This window comes from Desmodus rotundus, chromosome X (assembly GCF_022682495.2).
Source record: "Desmodus rotundus isolate HL8 chromosome X, HLdesRot8A.1, whole genome shotgun sequence".
Classification (NCBI taxonomy): Eukaryota; Metazoa; Chordata; class Mammalia; order Chiroptera; family Phyllostomidae; genus Desmodus; species Desmodus rotundus.
In genome coordinates, this window is record NC_071400.1 from 62,922,162 (window position 1) to 62,947,102 (window position 24,941).

At 38.9% G+C, this 24,941-nt stretch overlaps 1 protein-coding gene across 6 annotated transcripts in view; it reads right to left on the bottom strand.

The window, feature by feature from the left end:
• Positions 1-24,941, bottom strand: part of RRAGB (Ras related GTP binding B) — a 56,932-nt gene that overhangs the window by 20,568 nt on the left and 11,423 nt on the right. For 2 of the 6 annotated variants that reach the window (XM_045198623.3, XM_024564339.4), the window contains 2 exons: positions 5,479-5,512; positions 2,641-2,740 (listed from right to left, as the gene is read on the bottom strand). In XM_045198623.3, coding sequence (XP_045054558.1) covers positions 2,641-2,740; positions 5,479-5,512 — 134 coding nt within the window. Of the gene's footprint in view, positions 1-2,640; positions 2,741-5,478; positions 5,513-6,347; positions 7,032-24,941 lie in introns of those variants that run through there. The other 4 variants (XM_045198625.3, XM_024564338.4, XM_045198624.3 and 1 more) reach the window with 4 other exon arrangements.

The window sequence follows — 24,941 nt, forward strand, 5'->3', positions numbered from 1 at the left end:
AAATACAACTGAATTTTTTTCATCAATGACAATCTAGAAAAACAGTAAACATTACAGGTGATGTAGTATTTTTGAAATACTCTTGTACTACTGTTAAAGAAAATAAAAAATTGCACAAAAAAGAATAGCAAGTAAAACTCGATGCACTGTATGTATTTTTAATTAGTCTACAAGTTAAACAGTAGAACCAGACCTTTCTTCAGCAATGATGAACTAGCTACTGAAACACGAACTCATTCAGGTCAACATAATATTTTAAAGTATAGTTTTACTACCTTTAAGGAAATGCAGTAATTACTAACAAAGTATTATCAATAGAGGACCCACTTGAGATATCCTTAAGGGAAGAGCTCTGTCCCATTCACAGTGCCTGGCACACAGGAAGCTCCAGAAAGGCACTTGTTGAATAAATGGCTTGCTTTAATGTACACAGTCATATAATCTGCAATACACTGGGTTGCAAGACTATTCACTAGACTTAGGGTATTCCATCAACTCAGCTAATTGGCTGAATACAAAAATATTAATTGAACTAGAAAAAAAGGCACTACAATAAAATGTGCAGAATTTAAAACACAAAGAGAAAGCAGTCTTCACAGAACTGTGGTTGTAGTATAATGAATAGAACAGGAGCACAGACTGACATTCTAGCCCGAATGCTTAGAAGTTGAGTGAGCTTAACTTCTAGGTCATACTTTCTTCATCTATTAAAATGAAATTATTGTAATATAAGGAATAAAGTAAATAAAATAGCACGTAATAAACATGACCTTCCTCTAATCTACTAAAACCATATGATTATTAAGTCCAGATATTTAACTTGGAAGAATAGAAAAAAATTAAAGTTTAGCAAATCAAGACAGGGATAAAACTGAACAGGTACTTTCTAGAAGGAAGGCTCTTGAGGTGTGACAGGCCAAAGGACCCTGTCCTGACCAAAATTTTTGATGAACTACTTAGAGGAAAACCAGAGGAGATGCTTATCCAATGTATAAACTGTACAAAGGCTAGGAAAAGTGGCTAACGTATCAGGTGAGAGAATAAGTAGCTAAAATAAAAATACGATCCAACCCCTTTCCTACGGGTAAGGTAACTGAGGCCCAGTGAGACAGTAACTTGTTCTGGACTTCAGTTAACAAACAATGGGTTCAGGGACATATCATGGGCTAAAACAAACAAAACTGAATGATTTAATAGAGGTAGGCATTTATTCTTAGGTTCAAAACAGTAACTGCACAATAATCAGGAGAATATGTGTTTTAATAATAATAGATATGTGAAAAGAAATTGGGTGTTTTTAGTATGACTCAGTCTAATGAAAGTCACTCCACAAACAGAGAGCCAGACTGTGCTGCCCAGAACAAGAGATGTAATAGTCCTACTCTGCCCTGATTAGGCCACATCAATATTCAGGTCTCAGCACTTTAAGAAAAATGTAGACATGTTCAAATAAGTCCTTAAAAATTCTTCCAAATAATGTCAAATGAGGAATAGATGAAGGAACTGGAGATGTTTAGCTGAAGGAAGGTAAGGCTCGGGAGAGAAGAGATGGCTAGGACAGACTGAGACATTAACCGTGCTCAAATATTTGTTGAGGCTCAAGAGAATGGAAAGGGGACAGCTAGCAGAAGTAAAGGGAAATTGACTCAGGGTTGTAACTAAGAAATAGCTTTCTAACCATTAGAGCTGCTCCAATTCAGAGTCTATACTACACTCTCAGCACTTTAAGAACAGAAATGAGGTTTCCTTCTCCTTTGAATCCCAGCATGTGGAACATAAGGTGTTTTAAAGAGATCTGTTGTTCTTGAAACCAGAGTGAGATCCTTATGAAGTAGCAGGTGACTTGTCTCTAAAAGCGTTCAAGATGCTTGAAACTCAGATCTGGAATCTCTAAAAGCCAGATGGGGCAATGGTTTCATCACCTAGAGGCCAAGGATCAAGGCAGAATCCAGAAATGCTTGGATGCTGCAAAATGAAATGGCATTACAGCCTAGAGACAAAAGGGGCCTCTCAGGAGCATGGATCCACTGGCAGCCCAGTTAGCCTATACTAAGAAGCCAGATTTAATATTCAAACCATAAAGGGCAATGAATCATTTCTCAAGTCGAACATGGAACCCCAGTGAGAACATTGATGTATATCCAGGAAGAGAAGCAGCAGAGTACAGATTAGGTTAACCTCCCTCTCACAAACCCCCATCCCCAGCAAATCACCTTTTAATGAAGACTAGCACTAACTATTGCTTTAAAAAATCTTCAGTGATTTTATTGTTATGCTTGTTAATACCTATCAATTAATTTCCCTTCATATAATGACAGTTACAAACAAATACCTCCTCCCCAAAAACAAATAAACAAAAGGGTCCCTATGCTTGTTTCAGAAAGAGCAGGATAAAAAAGAAGTTGGGCAAAGGCATCCCGCTTGGTAAGCAACCTAGGAAAGAAAGAACCACCCCAACAAAGCAAGCAGCAGTAACCAGAATTAGGCCACACACCTCTGAGAAGAAATGAAAAAAAGGGGAAAAACATGCTGCAAGATACCTCTCAACCGCTGCATCCCCAAGTAACTGCAACCGAGTGTGTTATGCAAATCATTAATAGTTAAGGTCACCTGGCTTTACAATACGATAAAACATCTTACTTGTTGCACCAAGTCGACGTGTGTCTCTGGCAATATAATTTGCAAAAATAATAGATCTCATGCTGGTCTTACCAGACCCACTTTTACCCATCAACAGCACCTAAGGACAAAGCGGGGGAAAATAATGAAAGAAGTTAGCAATCTAGAGCAAATCAAGTCTAAAGGGATCTATTTCTCTCCTGTACTTGATGTTTCACTGCAGCGACAGTACCAAGGACCTGATGCAGCTGCTGATAACTAATTCCTCAACCAACAGTTCGGTGGGGGGTACCTAGAATCCCAGGGGCCAGGTACTTAGCTGTCATGAGTCACACATCCTCTTGGCAATAGGATTGCAGTGAATTTATTATGCTATTAATATATGCTATCGTATGTTCAAAACTATATTAGAGACATACCAACTTCAGAGGAAATTGAACCCTGATCTCTCATAATCTAACATTTTATGCACTAAACCAGGGGTGTCAAACTCATTTTCACCAGGGGCCACATCAGCCTCACAGTTGCCAGCAATGGGCCGAATGTCATTTTAGGACTGTATACATTTAACGACTCCTTAACAGTTAAGTGAAAGCTCAGCACTTCTGCTGGCTAGAAACAAGGTGCTGGACCGGATAAAACAAGGTGGAGGGCTGGACCTTGTGTTTGCCACCTGTGCACTAAACTATAGGGCAGGAGATTTTAGTGTAACAAAGTTCTTCCCCCTGCTCTACGTCAACATTTCCATCTCTGCCACCCATCTCATCCTTTCTATTTACCTCCATGATTTTGTTCCATTAACTACTGTTTCTTTTCAAAAGTGTCCCATGGCCAACACAGGATCAAGCCCTTAAACTATATTATCAACCTCCTTGATCTGGTTTATTTACTCCTCTGCCCTTATCTTCTGACCCTCCTGGCCTAGAACTTTTACAGCCCAGCCACACTGAACTGAACTGCATGTTGTTCATTTGGTTGCTCCCAGATCTCCAGGGACCCCTGCTCTATGTCTTTGTTTCACGTTATGCTCTCTGCAAGTAACTTTCCATTCCCTTTTCTTTCTTTAACCAAGTTCACTCATCCTTCAAAACTTGATTCAGTGACCATCTCCTCAAAAAGCTTCTGACCCCAACGCCCTAAACCAGCTTAGGTGTGTTTCGCTTCTCTCCTCGTAGAACACAATTTTTAAAACTTTTATTTATTAATTGGCTTTAGAGAGAGAATAAGGGAGAGGGGAGACAGACAGAAAGACAGACAGACATAGATTTGTTGTTCCACTTATTTATGCATTCATTGGTTGATTCTTATATGTGCCCTGACTGGGGATCGAACTTGCAACCTTGGTGTATAGGGACAATGCTCTAACCAACTGGTGGAGCTACCCAGCCAGGGGGACGCTCTTACAGCACTGCAAAGACAATAACATATTGAAGTTAATCCATTTTTTGGGTCTGAGGTCCTGAATGACAGGGAGGATCCCCTTTGTATCTCCAGTGTCTAACATATAACAGATGTTCAAAATGTGTTCATCAAATGAATGAACAAGCTATCAAAACAAAGGTATAAAACAAGAGAGTTATTAACAATGAGAACTGTCCAATGGAAAGGCTGGCCTTATGAAGGTGAATAGCCTTCCTTCCTGTCAATGTCGGCATATAACGAAGACAGAAAAACACCTGTGGAAGACGCTACAGATTCTTGCACTAGGAGGGAATTGGATAAGGCAAATTTTGAGTCTTTTCAAACTTATTGAAACATAAAGTTCCAATTACATTGCTTTTCAAATGAAAGGGGGATATATACATGTTCTAATTTCACTACTGAGATAATTTATAAAAATTTCTAATTACAAATACAGGGAGCATTAATGAAAGTGTACTGCATTCAAGTTCAATTTAATCTAGTTAGTTATATAACTTTATTACACTAAGGAAATATTACTGATGAGACAGTCTAAAGTTGTTACAGAAGTTTTGGTGTTATTCTTATTCAAGCATACATTTCTGGTATTTTTAAATATCCTTGTTGATAGCAACTTTAAACAGGCTCATCAAGAACATTCTCTCAGCAAACTGGAGTTTTTTATATAACTGAAGTATTACGTAAAGTTAAGCGTAAGTCTGATACGTCTTCTGTTTTTTTAATTTAAGAAATCTAACCTCAATTGCTTTTGAAGCACTTACCAAGGTTAACTGTGTTAGGTACTGATCTAAATGCTCTATATGTATTTGTTCATTTAAACTTCCTAACAACCCTGAGATAGGTAATATTGTCACCATTTTATAATTGAACATAAAAGCCCAGAAATTTCAGAAATTTTCTCTAGAGCTATGCTCTTATCGATTTTGCCTAAACCCTACGGTGGGTACCATAGAGTACAAGGGAAGGAATGTTCAATTCCATCTGGAGAACTCATGTAAGACCTTATAGTAGTAACATTTGAGTTGGGTTCAACATCAATGTGCAGGCAGAGGCCTGTGTACTGTGTGTGGATGGCCTGCACAAAACGCAAATTAATTTGTAAATCTGGAGAGAAATTCTGCATGGCTGATAAGATGCATAGGTGTGGCAGATGATTTAGTCAGAAATCAATCTGTGAAGGGCATTCTATGCCACGAACTCATTTGGATTTTATTCTACAGGCTTTGGAAAGTTACAAAAAGTTATTAAGTATGTGAATGATCCAATTAGATTTATATATTAGAAAAATTAAATCAAGTAGCAAAGAAAGGGACAAGAGTTGGGGAGAACATTTAGAAGGTTCCTGTACGATGGTATACATACACCACAAATAATAATTCCTGAATAGTAACGTCTTACCCTTACCTTCATGTTTTTGATGTACCTAACCCATCTTACCTTTTTCTTCATGGCTGGATTTGGCAGCACCCACCTGCCAATATAAACCAAGAGACAGAGTTTCCATGATCCAATTGCCTTAGAAATTGGAATTAAATAAATACAAATTAATGTAGAGATGTACAAGAGCATGTTTGGCACAATAACTGAGTACAGTTGTGTGGGGGACCTCATTCTGAGGCCCTCATTTTCCTAAATTATAAGACTGGGTTTATGCTCCTTATCCCCTAATTACATGCTCAGGAGATAGCACCTAGTTAAGATTTGTTTAGGGATATAAACGAGCCATTAAAATTCAAGACTCAATTTTTCATAATCTTAAAATAATTATATCAAAGCAACATACACAAATGCTTTAATAAATCAAACAACATTGTCATATATAAATGCCCTCTTTTTTTAAGCCAGCCTCCTATTTTAAAAATCTGGGAGCATCTTTAGCCCTGCAGCTGTCTCAAGTCATATTTCACTCATTACAGGCACAAAGAATGTAAAATACAGGATTCAATTTCAGGTACAAATTGGCACAGAAAGCATTCTCAAGCCACTTATCTCCGCCCAGGAAATAACCACCCTCTTTTTAGTCTTATCCTCACCATGATGATGCCAAATCTGATAATCCAAAACAATGCAGAACTTACTTAGAACACACCTCCCAGGACTCAAATGAGGCCTGTCCCTGTCTCAAGAGTTCTTTTGGCCCAGTTATCAACCAATTATCTGTAGTTTACCCTGTCGCCGGAAGTATGGTACCAATTACCTTACTGGTAAACAGAAGTAAGTTATCGTGGGTGGTGTGTTCTAATTCACAATATTCTCTTCAGTTAGAAGCCCCTCCCCCCAGATTTGGCATAATACCCTTCACCCACCCAAGCGATCCTTCCGGTTCCCCTATGGGAGGATCCATTCTTGGCCCCAGATTCTCTTTCTCCATCTTTTTCTCAGAGTCAGATTCTTCCATCGTGCAACAAGTCGTTTCCAGTCCCTTCTAAAACCGCAGTACTCTTTCCCTTTTTTTCTCCGTGTTCACCTCCTTAGCCGTCTATTTTCATCGCCTGCGGCCCTTCGGCCTGCTCTATTCGCGCCTTTGCCTTTGTCCACTGGGGACTGCTTGCCCCACGGTTACCTTTACCACCTTAAAGTTGGCCACGAGGCACGGCCGCGCTGGGGGCTCAAAGGCTAAGTGATGCGGAGGAGCAAAGGAAGAGATGGAGGGCGAGAGGGAAGGGGGAGGTCTCGAGTTGGGGCCTCGTGCCCCAAGGTCTCGAAACCCAAAGGTGACTTCACCCGCAAAGAGGTGGGGACTACCCACGCAGACCTGGCGGAAAGAGCACACCCAGGTACGCACAGAGCTGCGAACGCCTCAGCCGGCTCGTGCCTCCCGAGCCCGCCCTACCGGGAAAGACCGCCGGCGGCGACGTTTACGACCTCACCGCCCGCCCTTCAGGAATCCGGATACCTCGCCGCAGCCACCCGACTGCGGGCCAGAATCACGTGGGCACCTGCCGTAAACCAGGGGCCCGTCACGTGACGGCCGCTACCAAAGGGGTGGGGGCTGGGAAGAATATCATAGAAACTGCCAGGAGAAAGACAGAGTGCCGGCCGCCGACGTCACGTGGCCCTGGCTCGCTCTACGCCAGGGCTTATGGGGGCCCCGCTAACTGGCTGGCGTTCTGGTGAGCCAGCTGGGCCCACCCACCCACCGCGGAGAATTAAAGGAGACGGTTGTAAATACAGTGCCTCACAGTTAGCTCTGTTTTTTGTTTTTGTTTTTAAACTGCTATTTTACTGTTAAACGTGTTTGGTGGGGAAGATCCAGGATTGTCTTTATCTTTCTGGTTTTTAAATTTCTATCTTCTTTTTTTATTATTAGTCCCTGTAACCGACCTTGTTATTAAATGAGTTAATATCATCTAAAGCGATTACAACAAACTAATAAAAGTTATTGTTGGGATCAGTGGTTCATAGGGGTTTTTAGATAACACACTCATCTCCCCACTTAGTTAAAACTGGAAGGGAAATAAAATTTAATATAGTAAGAAGACAGTAAAATCTAAAATTGATAACAAAGGTCTACTGATAAATATACACTTACTATATTTAGATATGGAGACCACCAGACAAAATGGCCATAAGAGTTCAAAGGGATTGCTTTTGGAGAGGGGCTGAGGATAGGAAGTTAGGCGACTGTTGCTTTTCATCTTAAGCCCTTCTGTATTTCTAGTATACATAAATGTGTGTGGGGGGGTATATATACACATATACACATTTATATAAATGCATTGTATATATACTGAAATTATACATATATATTTAAACCACGTGTATATATTACTTGATAAGAAAGAAAATGAAGGGCCCTGGCTGGTGTGGTTCAGTGGATTGAGTGCTGGCCTGTGAACCAAAGGTTCGCCGGTTCAATTCCCAGATCAGGGAGCATGCCTGAGTTGCTAGCAAGGCACCCAGTAGGGGGCATGTAAGAGGCAACAACGTACGGATGTTTCCCTCTCTCTTTCTCCTGCCCTTCCCTTCTGTCTAAAAATTAAAAAAAAAAGAAATCTTTTAAACAAAGAAAAAAAAAAAAGGAAAGAAGGAGAGGAGAAAGAAAGGAAGGGAAGAGAAGGGAAACTGAAGAGGGACGTGGTGCTTTCTGCTCCCAGACTTCCCCATTTGCCATCCTATGTGATCCCTTGTCACCACAACTGCCATACCACAAGAAAAACGTATTCTATTCTGATCACGGGATTCCTTACCCCTATCACTCATTAATCATCTTCCTTCTCCCCACTAGCTGCCTCTAAACCAGCCCCTGATCTTTTCCTGAGTGTTGAAAAACCTTAGGTCTCAAGCCTCGAAGTCACTTTAGATTCATTGCCTTGCATTACAAGACAGTGAGATTAAGTCATAATTAGGGTCAAAGATAAACACAGCCTGAGTTAAAGCAGTGAAAACAGATTTTATTCAATAACTATCGACAGTAGAGGGAAATGCTAAGCTCCATTTCAATTTGTGCAGAGGTGATTGGGTATTTTAAAGGGACAATGAGGGAGAGGGAGAGCTAGGCCTCAGTAGAGCCAGAGAAGTAAACAATTACAAAGGGTTAGGCCATGAAAATGTGATTAAGCCAGCTGTGTCTGCTAGCTGGCGGTTATGAAAGTTAGGGGTGTATCCTCCCACAGAGACTGGGAGATAGAGGCCCTAACCTTCCTGATGTTTACATTTTAAAGGAATGACTCAGGTCCTTGAGAAGGACACTTCTGAGTTGTAAGAGATACATATTGTAAGCCCTTTTTACTAAATGCTCTCAGAAAAGTAGGTCACGGGCCTACCATCAGACTAGAACAAAGAGTAAATCCTCCTTGCAGGGTTGAGCTTTCTCAGACAAGCACTTTAATTAAACATTGGGGTTAATGGGGGGCTGGTGTTATAGGACAGGGACCATCCTGGAGCAGGTCTGCCTCAGGCCAGCCTGTACTGTGTGGGTTCTTGACTTCATGTAGGAAAGATTTCACAACATAAGTCCAGGTAATTTTGAGAGTACACTTATTAAAGTTGGGGACAGTGAAACAAACGAAAGGCTTAGGGCAGAAGAAGCAACAGGACAGTAACAGGAGAGAGTGTAGGTGGTGCTCTACCCTGGCTCCCTAGAAACGTTATAGAAAAGGAGTGAGCCAAGGCGGGGCAGCTGTTAGCTTACTGGGAAGTCAGAGAAAAAGGGGGACTTGGAGACAGGATCAGGGCATAAGCGCACTACTCCTCTGGCTGCAAGTCTTGTGGGGACCCTTAGAGTCTAGGAAGTAAAAAGTTTGCTCACAGAAAGGAGCATGGGCATGCTCTAGAACAGGCCTGCACTGATAACCTTCGTTTTGAGGGTTTTATCTCTTTTCTGCTGGTGAGACTCTTAGGGGAGGGTTTCAGTAGAATATTCATCAGCTTCAGGTGCACTTTCAATATGCTAGTGCATCAGAATGAGTGTATAGGGGAGTTTGAGATTATTCTCTGGTCAGCTTTATTGTTTTACTTTTATTTTCTGTCTGTCTGGTTCTAATGTGGTTTTTGTTATTTGTTCCTCTGACTTCATCTGTCCTTGGGTTTAGCTGGCACAAATGTCACTGACTGGGTCTCTGTTCACTATTTTCCCCACCTAGGGTGATTTAAGCTACTGATTCTCTGGTTAGGAAGGAAAGGTATAAACTACTTACTCTCAAATGTCCTTGGTTAAGGGAGATAAAGTCTTGCCATTCACCAGTTGGCTGTAAGTTGCTCAAACTGTTTAGCTTTGTTTAAATTTCTTGTCTGTTTCCCCATTCCACTTGCCCAGGAATTTTCCTAGCTTCTTACTATCCTGCCTCAATCTCACCCCAAAACGGCACTTATTGTAAGTAATGTGTGCTTCTTGTGTAAAGGCAGCTTTCCAACATAAACTTCACCCCACCCAACCACACTTCACCAGCCATATTGTCCCCTTAAACTGCTCTGTTATAAAAATTCACAGTCTCCATGTTGCTGGTCTCCCTTTACCCCCTTGTCCAAATCATCATTTTTTTCTACCCACTCTCACCACTTCTATCAAGGTCCATGAAGAACAGAGGAAGAAAGGGAGGAGAAGGGATGAAGATGAAAATGGGGAGAAGTGGGGAGTTGGGAAGAGAGAAGGTAGAGGGGAGTAAGACGGAGAGGAAAAAGGAAGAATAGGGGAAGAAGGATGGTTGTGGAAGAAAGGTATTTAAAAAATGATTGAAGAAATAAACCAAATTAAGAGTTAATGCCAAAGAATGATGATTAAGATTGTTGGCACAATGCATTCTTATGTGTTCTAGAAGTTAAGATTCTGCTTTCCACCCAGATATCTCTGGTTGCTTATTTTTACATTTTCATTAAAGAATCTTAGATAGATAAGAGATGACATTTGCTTTTAATTTTTGTGAAATTAATTTTTAAATTTTTTATTATAGGTCCTTTTCAGAAAGCTCTGCAGAGTTATCCATTCATTCACCAAATAATCCTCACAGTGAATATCAGAGGAAAATATTCCGCCACTGGCAGTGGGAGGGGGAAAGCAACCATTTTTAAATAAGGCAGATTTTCTTTTTATCTTAACAAGGCCTGCTCTCAAAAGAAACTATTTTACTACAGCCTAACCTTCCAGGATTTTATCAGTGCCTAGCCTACCTTAGGAAATACACAACTCCAGCCTACTCTAAGTATCCTGTCCCACTTAAAAGGGAAAAAATATCCTGAGAAGCACTGGTGAAGTTCACAGTCTAGGAACAAAGACTGAGATCGAATTATAAGGCTATAGATTAATACCCCCTTCCCCGCACATTATCACCACATTCCTAAAGGCTTATATACCAAAGTTCCTTTCACCCAGTACATTATGTCCACCTTTCAACAAAAAATACAAGGCACACAAAAAGACAAAAACACACAGTTTGAAAAGATTGAACAAGGAGCACTACCAGTCACATGGGGCACAGATGTTGGAAGTACCCAACAGTGAATTTAAAATAACTATGAGTAATATGCTAAGGGCTCTAATGAAAAAAGTATATAACATGCGATAACAGATAAGGGATGTTAGCAGAGAGATGGGAATTCTAAAAAAACTCAAAAGGAAATGTTTGAGATTAAAAAACACTATTATCAGAACTAAAGAATGCGTAGGTTTGAGTCACTAGTAGACTGGACACGACCGAGGAAAGAATCTCTGGCCTTGAGGATATGTGAAAAGAACTTCCAAAACTGAAAAGCAAAGAGAAAAAAACAACAAAAAAATCAGAAAAGACTATCCAAGGACTGTGGGATAACTGCAAAGGGGATAACATATGCATAATGGGAATACCAAAAGAATTGGTACCGTAATAGAGAAAGAAACAGAAGCAATACTTAAAGCAATGATGGCTGAGAATTTCCACCAACTTAATGTCAGACACCCAATGAGATTTAGGAAGCTCAGAGAATACCAGGCAGGATAAATGCAAAGGAAAGAAAAAAAACTATGCCTAAAAATATCATTTTCAAATTACAGATAATGATAAAAAAAAATCTTGGAAGAAGCCACAAAAAAAACCCTTATCTACAGAGAAGAAAAAGATAACAATTACATCTCATATCTCCTCAGAAGCCATGCAACGAGAACAGAATGAAGTGAAATATTCGAGGCATTGAAAGAAAAAAAAACACACCCCACCAGTGTAGAACTCTGTATTCTACAATAGTAACAGGAATGTAAAGTACAGCATAGAGAATATAGTCAGTCATATTTTAATAACTATGTGTGGTGCCAGGTGGGTACTAGACTTATCAGGGTGATCACTTCAAAAGCCATATAAATGTCTAGCCATTATGCTGTAAACCTAAAATTAATATAATATTGAATGTCAACTCTAATTGAAAAAGTATAAAAAGAAAAAAATTTAAAGTGAACAAGAAATACTTTTGAGGCAAACAAAAATGGAGGTAATTTGTGGCCAATAGATCTGCCTTGCAAAAAATGTTAAAAGATCTTCAAAGGGAAGGAAAATGGTATAGATCATTAATTCAGATCTAGGTAAAGAAAAAAAAGAACATTAGAGAAGGAATATGTGAAACTGTATTTTTCTAATTCTTATTGATTTAATAGACAACAGTTTGTTCAACATAATAATAGCAACAATGTATTTGGTGATTATAGATTATGTATAAGAAATAAATAACAGCAATGATACAAAAGATGAGAGAGATAATTTGGGATTATTTTGCTATTTTAAGTACTTGCACTACCTGTGAAGTGGTACAGTATTATCTGAAAGTGGACTTGGAATAGTGGTAAATGTATATTGCAAACTTTAGGGCAACCAATAAAATATACTTAAAAATAAGTAAAATGCCCTGGTTGGTGTGGCTCAGTGGATTGAGTGTCAGCCTGCGAAGTGAAAGGTCACTGGTTCAATTCCCATTCAGGGCACATGCCTGGGTTGAGGGCCAGGTCCTCAGCTGGGGCTGTGCAGGAGGCAACCAGTCAATGTTTCTCTCTCATATGGATGTTTCTTTCCCTCTCTTCCCTCTCTCTAAAAATAAACAAAGAAATTCTAAAAATAAAAAAATTGTAGTAGAATACACATAATAATTTTTTTAATAAGTAAAATTATATGCAAAGAAAGGTGAGACAATGGAATGAATTTAAATCACAAATGGCAGGAATAGTCAAAGATAAAAATAAAAAAATAAGGGAAATAAATAGAAAACAGTAAAAAGTGTGGTAGACCATAATCTAACTATATCAATAATCACTTTAAGTGTCAGTGGTATAAATACATTAACTAGAAGACACAGAATTTCAGAATGGATCAAAAAACAAGATCTGACCACATGTTTTTGTAAGGGAAGAAGTTTTCCTCAACCCTCTTAGGGACCATGCCTGGATCTAAAAATTAAACTGACAAAGAGAGATTAACAGGAGAAAAAGTATACAAATTTATTTAATATTAGTTCATTGTGATACAGGAGTCTTCATAAGGAAATGAAGACTCAAAGAAACAGTTACACCTGTGTATTTTTTTTCTCTAGACCTGTGTAATTTTATGCAAGGTTTGATGAAGAATGGAGATTCATGTAGAAATATAATTAAGGTTATTAATAAGGTTAAGGTTAAGGAGTATAAGGTAAGTTCATTAAAGTGGGGAAAACTTATCTAAGAATTCTTCTTGGCATCCCTTTGTCTTCAAAGATAAGGATTCCCCTTTTTTTCCTCACATAGGAAGAGCACCACTCATAGGAGGGTCTATGGCCTGTTTATGGGGGAAGGGTAGAAGGAAGGTTGCACTGACCTTTCTGCTTTTGTTGTTTTCTCAAATTCTTTCAGGTTAAAATATTCAACATGCCAAAGTGTCACATTTTAGGGTAGTGCATCCTGAACCTCATCATTGTTAACAATATACACACTTTAAAGACATGTATAGATTAAAAGTAAAGGGTTGGAGAAAAATATACAATGCTAACATTAAACAAAAGAAAGATAGAGTACCTATATTAGTTTTAGAACAGATTCCAAGCAAGGAGAATTATCAGAGATAAGGAGGGACATTTACATAATGATAAAGGGGTCAATACTCCAAGAATACATAACCATCCTTAATGTGTATGCACCTAACAACAGAACCTCAAAATCTGTGAGAAAAAAAATTGATAGAACTGGAAAGAGAATCAGATGAATTCACTGTTATAGTTGAACACTTTAATTCCTCTCTATGATAAATAGATCCTGCAGAAAAAAAAATCAGTAAGGATACAGATGAACTTAACAGCAGCTTCAATCAAATGAATAAAATTAACATCTATAGAATAGACTATTTCATCCAACAACAGCAGAATACACATGCTTCTCAAATTCACATGAACTATACACCAAGATAAGGCTTTTGGGGGGCCATAAAGCACACATTAACAAATTTAAAAGAATCAAAAGCATACAATGTAGGCTCTCAGATCACAATGGAATTAAACTAGAAATCAATAGCACAAAAATAGTTGGAATATCTCAAAATACTTGGAGGTTAAACAGTACACTTCTAAATAGCATGTAGATCAAATAAGAAATCTTAAGAGAAAATTTAAAACATTTATAACTAAATGAAAATGAAATAAAAATTTGAGGGATGTAGCAAAGACATTGCTTTATAGCAGTGAATCCATATATTAGAAAAAAGAAAAATCTAAATTCAATTAGCTTCCATATTAGGAAACTAGAAAAAAAAAGTGTAAACTAGGCAAAAAAAAAAAAAATTAGAGCAAAAATCAATAAAATAAAAAGTGGGAAATTAACAGAGAAAATCAATAAAACCAAAAGCTGGTTCTTTGGAAAAAATCAATAAAATCATATGTCTCTAGCTAGGCTAACTAAGAAAAAAGAGATGGATCAATTTACTAATATCAGAAAACTATATTATAAAGCCACTGTAATCAAAACAGTCTGGTACTGGCATAAGTACAGACACATAGATCAATGGAACAGAATAGAGAGCCCAGAAAGAAACCCAAGTCTGTATGGTCAAACATTATGACCAAAATATTATGTTAATATTTGACAAAAGGAGCAGGAGCATTAATTGCAGTAAAAATAGCCTCTTCAATAAATGGTGTTGGGAGATCTGGACAAGTACATGCAAAAAAATGAAACTAGACCACCAACTTACACCATACACCAAAATAAACTCATGATGGATAAAAGACTCAAATATAAATTGTGGCACAATAAAAGTGCCAGAGGAGAACATAGGCAGGAAAATCTCAGATATTCCACACAGCAATATTTTCACCAATATGTCCTCTAGGGCAAGGAATATAAAGGAAAGAATAAACAAATGGGATTATATCAAATTTAAAAGCTCTGCACAGCTAAAGACAACATCAGCAAAATAAAAAGGGAACCAACTGTATGGGAAAACATATTTGCTAATGATACCTCACACAAGGGTTTGATCTCCAAAATATTTAAAGAACCCACATGACTGCACACCAGGAAGACAAACAATCCAATTAAAAATGGACAAAGGACCTGAATAGACACTCTCCATGGAGGATGTACAGAGGGCCCAGAGACACATGAAAAGATGCTCAGCATCACTAGCCATCAGAGAGATACAAATTAAAAGCACAATGAAATACCACTTCACACCAGTCAGAATGGCCAACATAAACAAATCAACAAATAACAAGTGCTGGTGAGGTTGTGGATTAAAGGGAACCCTAGTACACTGTTGGTGGGAATGAAGTCTGGTGCAGCCACTATGGGAAACGGTATGGAATTTCCAAAAAAAACTAAAAATGGACCTGCCTTTTGATCCAGTGATTCCACTGCTGGGATTATACCCTAAGAATCCTGAAACACCAATTCGAAAGAACTTATGTATCCCTATGTTCACATCTGTGTTATTTACAATAACCAAGTGCTGGAAACAACCTAAGTGCCTGTCAGTGAGTGAGTGGATCAAAAAGTCATCGTACATTTACACAGTGGAATACTACGCAGCAGAAAGAAAGAAGGCACTCCTACCCTTCGTGACAGCATGGATGGAACTGGAGAGTATTATGCTAAGTGAAGCAAGCCAGGCAATGAAAGACAAATACCATATGATCTCACCTATAACAGGAGCCTAATCAACAAAACAAACAAATGTGCAAAACAGAACCAGAGACATGGAAATTAAGAACAAACTGACAGTGATCAGAGGGGAGACGAGAGGGGATAATGGGCTAAAGAAGGGGAAGGGTCAAGTCAAGGAACTTGTACAAAAGGCCCATGGTCAAGGACAGTGGGATGAGGATTGCCTTTGAGAGCATGGGTTGGACAGGGCGGGGGAGAGTAAAGTGGGGGGGAATGGGGACAACTATAACTGAACAACAATTTAAAAAAAGAACTGAAGGAAGACACATTACTACAGATCCCCTGACCATTAAAAGGATACTATAGGAATACTATAAACAACTCTTATGTTCACAAATTTGATGACCTAGTTAAAATGGACCATTCCCTGATACAATCTGCCAAAACTCACACAAAAAGAAATAGAAAATCTGAAAAGGCTTGTATTAAACAAATTGAGTCATTGATTAATAAACTTCCAAAACACAAAGCACCAGATCCAGATGGGTTCACTGGTGAATTCTATCACATACTTAAGGAAGAAATTGTATCAATGCTCTATCATTTCCTTCAGAAGATAAAGGAGGAGAAAATACTTTTTAGAACTTTCTATGAAGCGAGTGTTACCCTAATACCAAAATCAGACAAAAACATTACAATAGCCTTCGTTAGCATAGAGCTAAAACACTTAACAAAATATTAGCAAATCAAATCCAATAGAGTATAAGAATTATACTTCATGACCAAGTGCAGTTTATCCCAGCATGCAAGCCTAGGTCAACATTTGAAAATTAAGGTAATCCATCACAACAACTGGCTAAACAAGAAAAATCACATTATCACATCAATAGGTGCAGAAAAGCATTTAACAAAATCCAACACCCATTCATGATTAAAAAAAAAAAAAAAAAAAAAAACCTCTCAAACTAGGAATAGAGAACTTCTTCAACCAGATAAAGAACATTCACATAAAACCTACAGATAAAGTCATACTTAATAGTGAGCAACTTGAAGCATGCCCACAAAGATCAGGAAAAAGGCAAAAATGTCCACTCTCAATACTCCTTTTTACCATCACAATGGAAATCTTAGCTAATACAATAAGACACAAAAAGAAAATAAAGTGTATACAGATTTGGAAGGAATAAATAAAACTGTCTTTGTTTGCAGTTGACTTAATCATCTAGACAGAAAATCTGAAAGAATCAATATAAAAACAACTAGAACTAATAAGCAATTTTAGCAAACTTGCAGGATACAAGGTTAATATTCAAAAGTCAATAAATTCCCAATGTACTCATAGTAAAGAAGTACTTTTCTTTTTATATAAAAACACAATGCCACTTACATTACCACAAAAGAAGTATACACTTAGGTAAAAATCTTAAAAATATATGCACAATATCTATATGAGTAAAACTCCAAATTTTGATTAAAGACATTAAAGAACTAAATAAATGTGTAGTTTTTACATGATTGTGGGTAGAAAAACTCAGTATTGTCAAGATGTCTGTTCTTTCCAACTTGATCTATAGATTCAATGCAACCCCAGTCAAAATACCAACAAGTTATTTTGTGAATATTGACAAATTGATTTTAAAGTTAGTATGGAGAGAAAAAAGATCCAGAATGGTGAACACAATTTTGAAGAACAAAGTTGGAACGCTGACACTACCCGATGTCAAGACCGATTATAGTCATCACAGTCATCAAGAGAGTCTGATATTGGCAAAAGAATAGACAAGCAGACCAATGCAATAGAACCAATAGCCCAGAAATAAACCCATAGAAATATAGTCAACTGATCTTTGACAAAGGAGCAAAGGCTGGGCTGTGGAGAAAGATAATATTTTCTTTCTTTTTTAAAAAAATTTTAATTTTTTATTGTTATTCAATTACAGTTGTGTGGCTTTTCTCCCCATCCCTCCACCCCACCCCGGACAAACCCCCATCCCTCCCCCACTTCCACCCTCCCCCTTGATTTTGTCCATGTGTCCTTTATAGTAGTTCCTGTAATCCCCTCTCCTCACTGTCCCCTCCCCACTCCCCCCTGCCCATTGTTAGATAGTTCTTAACTTCAATGTCTCTGGTTATATTTTGTTTCCTTTTTTTTTCCTATTTATTACGTTCCAGTTAAAGGTGAGGTCATATGGTCAGACAGTGAGGGAAAGATAATATTTTCAACAAATTGTGCTGGAACAACTAGACACTCATAAGGAAAAAAATATATCTAAATATAAACCTTATATCCTTCACAAAAATTAACTCAAAATGGATCAGGAACATAAATTTAAAATGCAAAACTGTAAAATTCCTAGAAAATAACATCAGAGAAAACCTAGATGATCTGCAGTATGGTGATGCCTTTTTAGATGCAACAACAAAGATATAATCCATGAAGGAAATAATTGATAAGCTTGACATAATTAATTTTTTAAAAAAACTTTTACAGAAGACATTGTCAAGAGAATTAAAATACAAGCCACAGACTGGGAGAAAATATTTGCAAAAGACACATCTGATAAAGAACTGTTATCCAAAATATACAAAGGACTCTTAAAACTCAGTAATAAGAAAAAAAACTTGACTAAAGATGGGCCAAAAACCTCTACAGACACTTTACCAAAGACAATATAAAGATGCTTAATAAGCATATAAAAAGATGCTCTACAATATCATCAAAGAAATGCAAATTAAAACAACAATGACATACCACTATACACCTGTTTAAAAAGGCCAATATCCAGGATACATACAACACTAAATGCTGCAAGGCTATGGAATGACTGGAACTCTCATTCATTGCTAGTGGGAATACAAAATGTTATAGCCACATTGGAAGACACTTTGGTGCTTTATGATAAAACTAAACATACTCTTTAGTTTACCATGTGGTCCAGCATGTGCTTCTTGGTATTTACCCAAAGGGGTTGAAAACTTATGTCCCCACAAAATCCTGCACACAGACTTTTATAGCAGCTTTTTCATAATTGACAGAACTTGGAAATAACCAAGATGTCCTTCAGTAGGTGAATGGATAAATAAACTGTGGTACATCCAAAAAATGGAATATTATTCAGTACTAAGAAGAAATAAGCTATCAAGGCATGGAAAAACATAGAAGAATCTTAAATGCATATTACTAAATGAAAAAAGTCAAAATGAAAAGGCTACATATTGTGTGATACCAAGAATATTGTGTGGTACCAAGTATATGACATTCTGAAAATGTCTAAACTATTGAGACATTTAAAAGATCAGTGGTTGCCTGGGGCTAGGGGAAGGAAGGGATAAATAAACAGAGCACAGAGGATTTTTAGGTCAGTGAAACTATTCTGTATGATACTATAATGGTGGAAATATATCATTATACATTTTTCTAAACTCATAGAATATACAACACCAACAGTGTAAACTGTGGAGTTTGGGGGCTAATGATATGTAATGTTGGTTTATCAGTTATAACAAATGTACCACACTGGTGTGAGGTGTTGATAGTCATAGAGGCTGTGATTATGGGGGTGGGGGACGTGTAGGAAATACATGGAAACTCTCTACACACTCTGCTCAATTTTGTTGTGAACCTAAAACTTCTATAAAAATAAAGTCTGTAAAAGGGAAAAAAATTAAGGAGAAATTAAGACATTCCAGAGTAGAGAGGAGGAGAAGATGGCAGACAAGTGGGTAGAAGCTGAGTCCACTTGTTCTTGTCCTCAACGGATACTTGGCTGATCTTCCAAAAAATAAACTGAACATTCAATGGAATCTTAGCTGATATGAAGTTTGGAAGCCAAGGAGTACAGAAGATGGTTTACAATGGGCGATAAGGAGATTTTATAGGTTGAAGGGGAAATACTCCATGCATTACACCTGCAGACACAGAAAACCTGGTCAGAGACCATAGCTTTGTGGCTCCCTCCCTTCCCAGGGCAGAGAACCCCCAAACCCTGGCTGGGACTGACTTGGGTACACAAAGTCAGGGAGATCCAGGCTACACATACACACAGCGAGCAGCACACCCATAGCTGCAGTGGCAAATGCTAACCAAGAGAGTGCTAGAGAGACAGAGGGATTCTATCTGCACCTGGGTTGGGTGGAGGAGGCAGGCCATGGCCAGCTATGACTGTGAGTGACTCTTGGCTTTTTGGAGAGGTAGTGTGTACGGAAAGCCGGACAGTGACTCAGTGCTGCAGTGGTAGTGTCCAGAGGGACTTTTTAAAAGGGGAGCTGAAGCGTGCAGGGCAGGGACCCTTTGCACAGCTGCCCTGCCAGCAAGGGGAAAAGATTGAGGGTGCAGTTGGCTCCCATTGAATGCAGATGGACAAAGAGATCACAAAAGTGCACAGTGAGGGAATTTCTTGGCCCCATGCTAGAGTAGCTGGCAGGGCGGAGGCTGAACAGAGTGGAGAGTTCAAGACTCTGTATGCTGCGATGGCAGTGGGCTGGGAACTGGATGGGTGGGAGTTGAGCACTTGCAATTATTTACAGTCAGATAGAGCACTAGTCCCCAGTGGAGATCGAATCTCCAAACCTCCAGGAAGGGAAGGACCCCCCTCCTGCAGGATCACAAGAACCACCAAAGGGGAAGATATGCGAAACAAGTAGGACAGGCTCAAGAACCCCCTGCAGGGTGCATATCCACAAGAGAACCACAGAAAGATAAATGCCCACAGAGCCCATTTTGAAGTTCCCTCAGGAAGACAAAGTACACTGGTTCTTAAGGCCCTATTCCCCTGAGGGCAACAAAGCAGGGAGATCAGAAATCAGTGCAGGAAGTGGGAATCACGACCCTGCCCAGCCTCAGCTTGCACACAGACCTGCCATCAGCATCAAGCAGGAAAGAGCTGACCCTCTTACACAGATTGGCCTCTCTCTTGAAACAGACAGCTAATTCATCAGAAACTATATATTACTGGAAATAAACTGGGACAGACTAAGATGGGTGGGGCAGGGGCAGAAGGAACACACCCACAATTCTCCCAGAAGACTGCACAGAAACCCAGGGGTCCAACCCTCTCAATCACAACAGAAGCCCCCCTCTAGAAGCAGGTGAATGTGATACAGGTGGTGCTGCCAGAAGTTGGACAACCCACACTGGGACTTTGAACTGATAAAAAGCCAGAGATGGATCCAGAAAGAGAAGACAGAAGGCAAACACCAAACTACTGAGATGAATTCCACCTCATTCTTCTTCAGAATTTGTCGGGTTTTTTCTTTCTTTTGCATAGCCTTTTAATATTTCTTCTATTGCTCCAATTGTACTACAATTAATTCACTATTCTTTGTCTTTTATTTTTTATTCTTTTTATTCAGACTTTATATTATTTTTTAGTTTATTGTTATTTCAAATCTCACATTGTACCCTTCTCATGTCTTACTCCATTTTGCCTTCTTCCTGACCTTTCTTATTTTCATTGTAAATTTTAGTTTCTCCCATGCTATGCCTTGTTCCTATTCCTTACTCTTACTATTTCTCCTTCCTCTATCCTCTCAAAAGCATTCTTCCTTCCTTTAATTAGCTCACATTCTTTTCCCCCTTCTTATAATTAATTCTTATTTTCTTTACACCATTATAAATTGTGGCTTCTTTGGTGTGGATATTAGGATTATTGCTGTTCTTGTTCAACTGTATTCCTATTTGTTCACTTCTTTTTTAATTTCAGATCTCATAGGTCACTCTCCCCCATCTTACTCCATTTTGCCTTCCTCCCGTCCTTGCTTATTTGAGTTTGGAATTTTATTTTTCCCTTTCTTACCCTGGATTCTATTCCTTACTCTTATTACTTCTCTTCCCTCTATCCGCTCAAAATCATTTTTATTTACTGTATGTATCTCATATTGTCTTTCATATAATATTCTTATTTTCTTTCTGCCTTTATTAATCTTTGCTTAGCCATCATTGTGATTGACCTTGTGGTTTTTCTGCAATTTTGTTCCCTTTGATTCGCTGCCATTTTAAATTCATTTCAAACCTCATTATTATCCTCTCCCCTTTTCTTACTCCATTTTGCCATCTCCCTTCCCTGTTTTACTTACATTTTAAATTTTATATTCTCCCTTTCTTCATATTTTTCTATTTCCTACTCTTTATTTCTCCTCCCTCTTCCCACTCAAAATCATTTTTCTCTCCTTTAGTCATCTCATATTCCCTTTTCCTATCTTATAATGTTCTTAATCTCTCTCTCCCTTTATTAATATTAGGTCAATTGCTGTTGGTACTGCAGATGTGGCAGAGGGATATTTTTGCTGGTGTGGGTTTGGTTTTCTGGGTAGTATTGCTTTGTTAACCTGCATCTGTACAACAGCATACAAGATGTGGTGGGGTTGTGACTCCCAGTCAGCCAATTGAAGAAGAGACCCCAAGGACGAATGAGCGACCAATAATCAAAACCCAAGTACAACAAGAAAGCCTACATAAATTGAATAAAGGGCAATCTTAGATCTCAAATTGGGATGCCGGGTGACACCTGGAGATGGGAAAAAAGAGGGGCTGCAACTGGCCATGACCCAGATAGACTCTGAACTGGTCAGAGTTGGAATGTGTGGAAAGTGGGGCGCTTGTTAGGAGTGGCAGGCAGCACCAAAGGGGACTTTCCTCAAAAGCTGATCTCAGCTGCTCTGCAGGGGCCTTGTGCACACAGGGACATCACTCTGGAGCAGCGGCCAAGCCAGTGAAGAGGGAGGAGTGGAGGCTTGATTTTCTCCCACTCAGGGCGCCTCACGGACTGTTCAAAGGGCTCACTCAGAAGGGGCTCGGAGATGCAGCAGCCCCCAGAAGACTTCATTCAATAGGGGAACTGAGCCACCCTGCAGGGACCTCCCGCTGGCTGAGCGGCCAGGCCAACAAAGAAGGAAGGGGGCAGCTTGATTTGTTCCCACTCAGTGCAACCCCGGGGACTGATCGAAGGGTTGCAAAACGAGGTGGATTATCGGAGCTGGCCTGGCGCAAATACAGAGAGTGGACAGTGCAGGCCCACAGCGCTCTAAGGGCATGGGCTGGAAACTGGACTCCTGTGATTGTTGTAGCCCAAACTGAGCCCCCATCCTCTTGGAACCACAGAAAAAGAAAAAAATGGAGCCCAGCCCCTTCTGCTTGCAGGATCCAAGAAGGCCTGCAAAACCAGAATGTCAGGTTTAAAATCAATAGGAGGCTCTTTTTTTCCCCTCAAGAGTGAGACAATAAGACCTGGAGCTATGAGAAAATCTGAGACAGATCCAGAAAAAAGCCAGAAGGCGAACACCAACATTTGAGACAAATTTCACTTTGCTCACCTTCAGAAATTGCATGTGTTTTTTTATTTCTCACTTTTCCATTTATTTATTTTTGTTTTGTCTGTTTTTAAAGATTTTTTTTTTATTTTTAGAGAGAGGAAAAGGGAGGGAGAAAGAAAGGGAGAGAAACATCAATGTGTGGTTGCTTCTCACACACCCCCTACTGGGGACCTGGCCCACAACCCAGGCATGTGCCCTGACTGAGAATCGAGTGAACGAGCAATCCTTCGGTTTGCAAGCTGGCACTCAATCCACTGAGCCACACCAGCCAGGGCTATTTGTTTGTTTTTATTGTTTGATTTTTTTTATTCTTCCTTTCATATTGCATTTTAATTTTTCTCCTTTCACTTCACTCGTATTCCGAATAACACACTACTCTTGGTCTTTTACTTTTTATTCACATTATATATCTCTTATCATACTATTGTTATTCCAAATCCCACATAGCACCCTTCCCTGCATTTAATCCATTTTGCCATCATCCTGAGCTTTATTACTGTTGTGGTTAAGCTTATTTTCTCTCACACTACGCCAAGTTTCCATCCCTTAGTCTCACTATTTCTCCTCACTCTAAAGTTGCATAAGCGCTCTTCTTTCTTAAGTCAGCTCATATTCTTTTCTCCTTCTAATAAGAGTCATTCCTTTTTCACCTTTCATAAACAGTAACTAGTTGAGTGAAATATCATAGTGATTGTGGTACTTCTCCAAAGGATCTCCGATTTGTTCACTATCTGTTTGTACTTTAAATTCCATAGAATACTCTCCTGCTGTCTTACTCCATTTCGCTTTCCCTGTCCTGATCAGCTGAATAAGGAATTTTATTTCATTGCTTTCTCTCTCCTTTTTTTTCTTTCTCTTTTCCCCTCTCTAACCTCAGCTTTACATATTACTCTTATTAGCTTGCTTCCCCCATCCTCTCAAAATCACTTTTCTTTACTGTAGACATCTCATATTCACTTTTTGCTTTTCTACAATATTCTTATTCCTGTTCCACCTGTATTAAACTTCATTCAGCTATCATTGCTATTGATCCTGCTGTAGTTTTTCTGCAATGTTGCTCCCGTTGATCCAGTACCTTTTCAATTTCACTTCAAACTTCATAGTATACTCTTCCTTCTTCTTACCCCATTGTTCCCATCACCCTTTTGTGTTTTATTTACATTGTAAATTTTGCTATCTCCCTTTCTTCACCTTGGTGCTATCCCAACTCTTATCAATTCTCCTACCTCTTACCACACAACAACATTCTCTCCTCTTTTAGTCATCTCATATTACCTTTATCATATCTTATATTATCCACGATCCCTCTTCACCTTTATTAATCTTAGTTCAATTGTGGTTGAGACTGCTGATGTGGTAGGGGTGTTCTTTTTGCATATGTTTGGTTGTCTGGTAATACTTCTTTTTTAACCAACATCTGTGCAACAGCATACAAGACAAGGTGGGCGTTGAGAATACCAGTACAATGGCTGGAAGTAGAATCCACCAAAAAAGGAGACACCAACAGATAAACCCCAAGTAAAACAAGAGAACCCACACAAATGGAAGAAAAGGCAACCCTAGAGCATACAGACAAGGAGATCACAGAGACCACCCCACTGAGTCCCACAGAACCCCTACCTCAGATGTTCACCCTATGCAGACAGGTGGCGAAACAGAGCATCAGGACTCAGAAAAACAAACAAAAAGAGTCACCTAAAATGGGGAGACAAAGAAAGAACCTGCAATTGAAAGGAATGGAAAACTCTCCAGTAAAAGAGCTAAATGAAGTGGAGGGAAGCAAACTATGAGATATACAATTCAAAAGAATGGTTATAAGGATGTTCAAGGAACTCACTGACAGCTACAATGAACTGAGTGGGAACTATAACAATGAAAAAGGAAATAGGAACTATAAACAAGAACCAGGAAGAAATGAAGAATACAATATCTTAAATAAAAAATATACTAGAAGGAATTACAAGCAGGCTGGGTGAAGCAGAGGACCTAATTAGTGAGCTGGAAGACAAGATAGAAAGAAATACCCAGGTAAAGCAGGTTCACGAAAAAGACTGAAAAAAATACG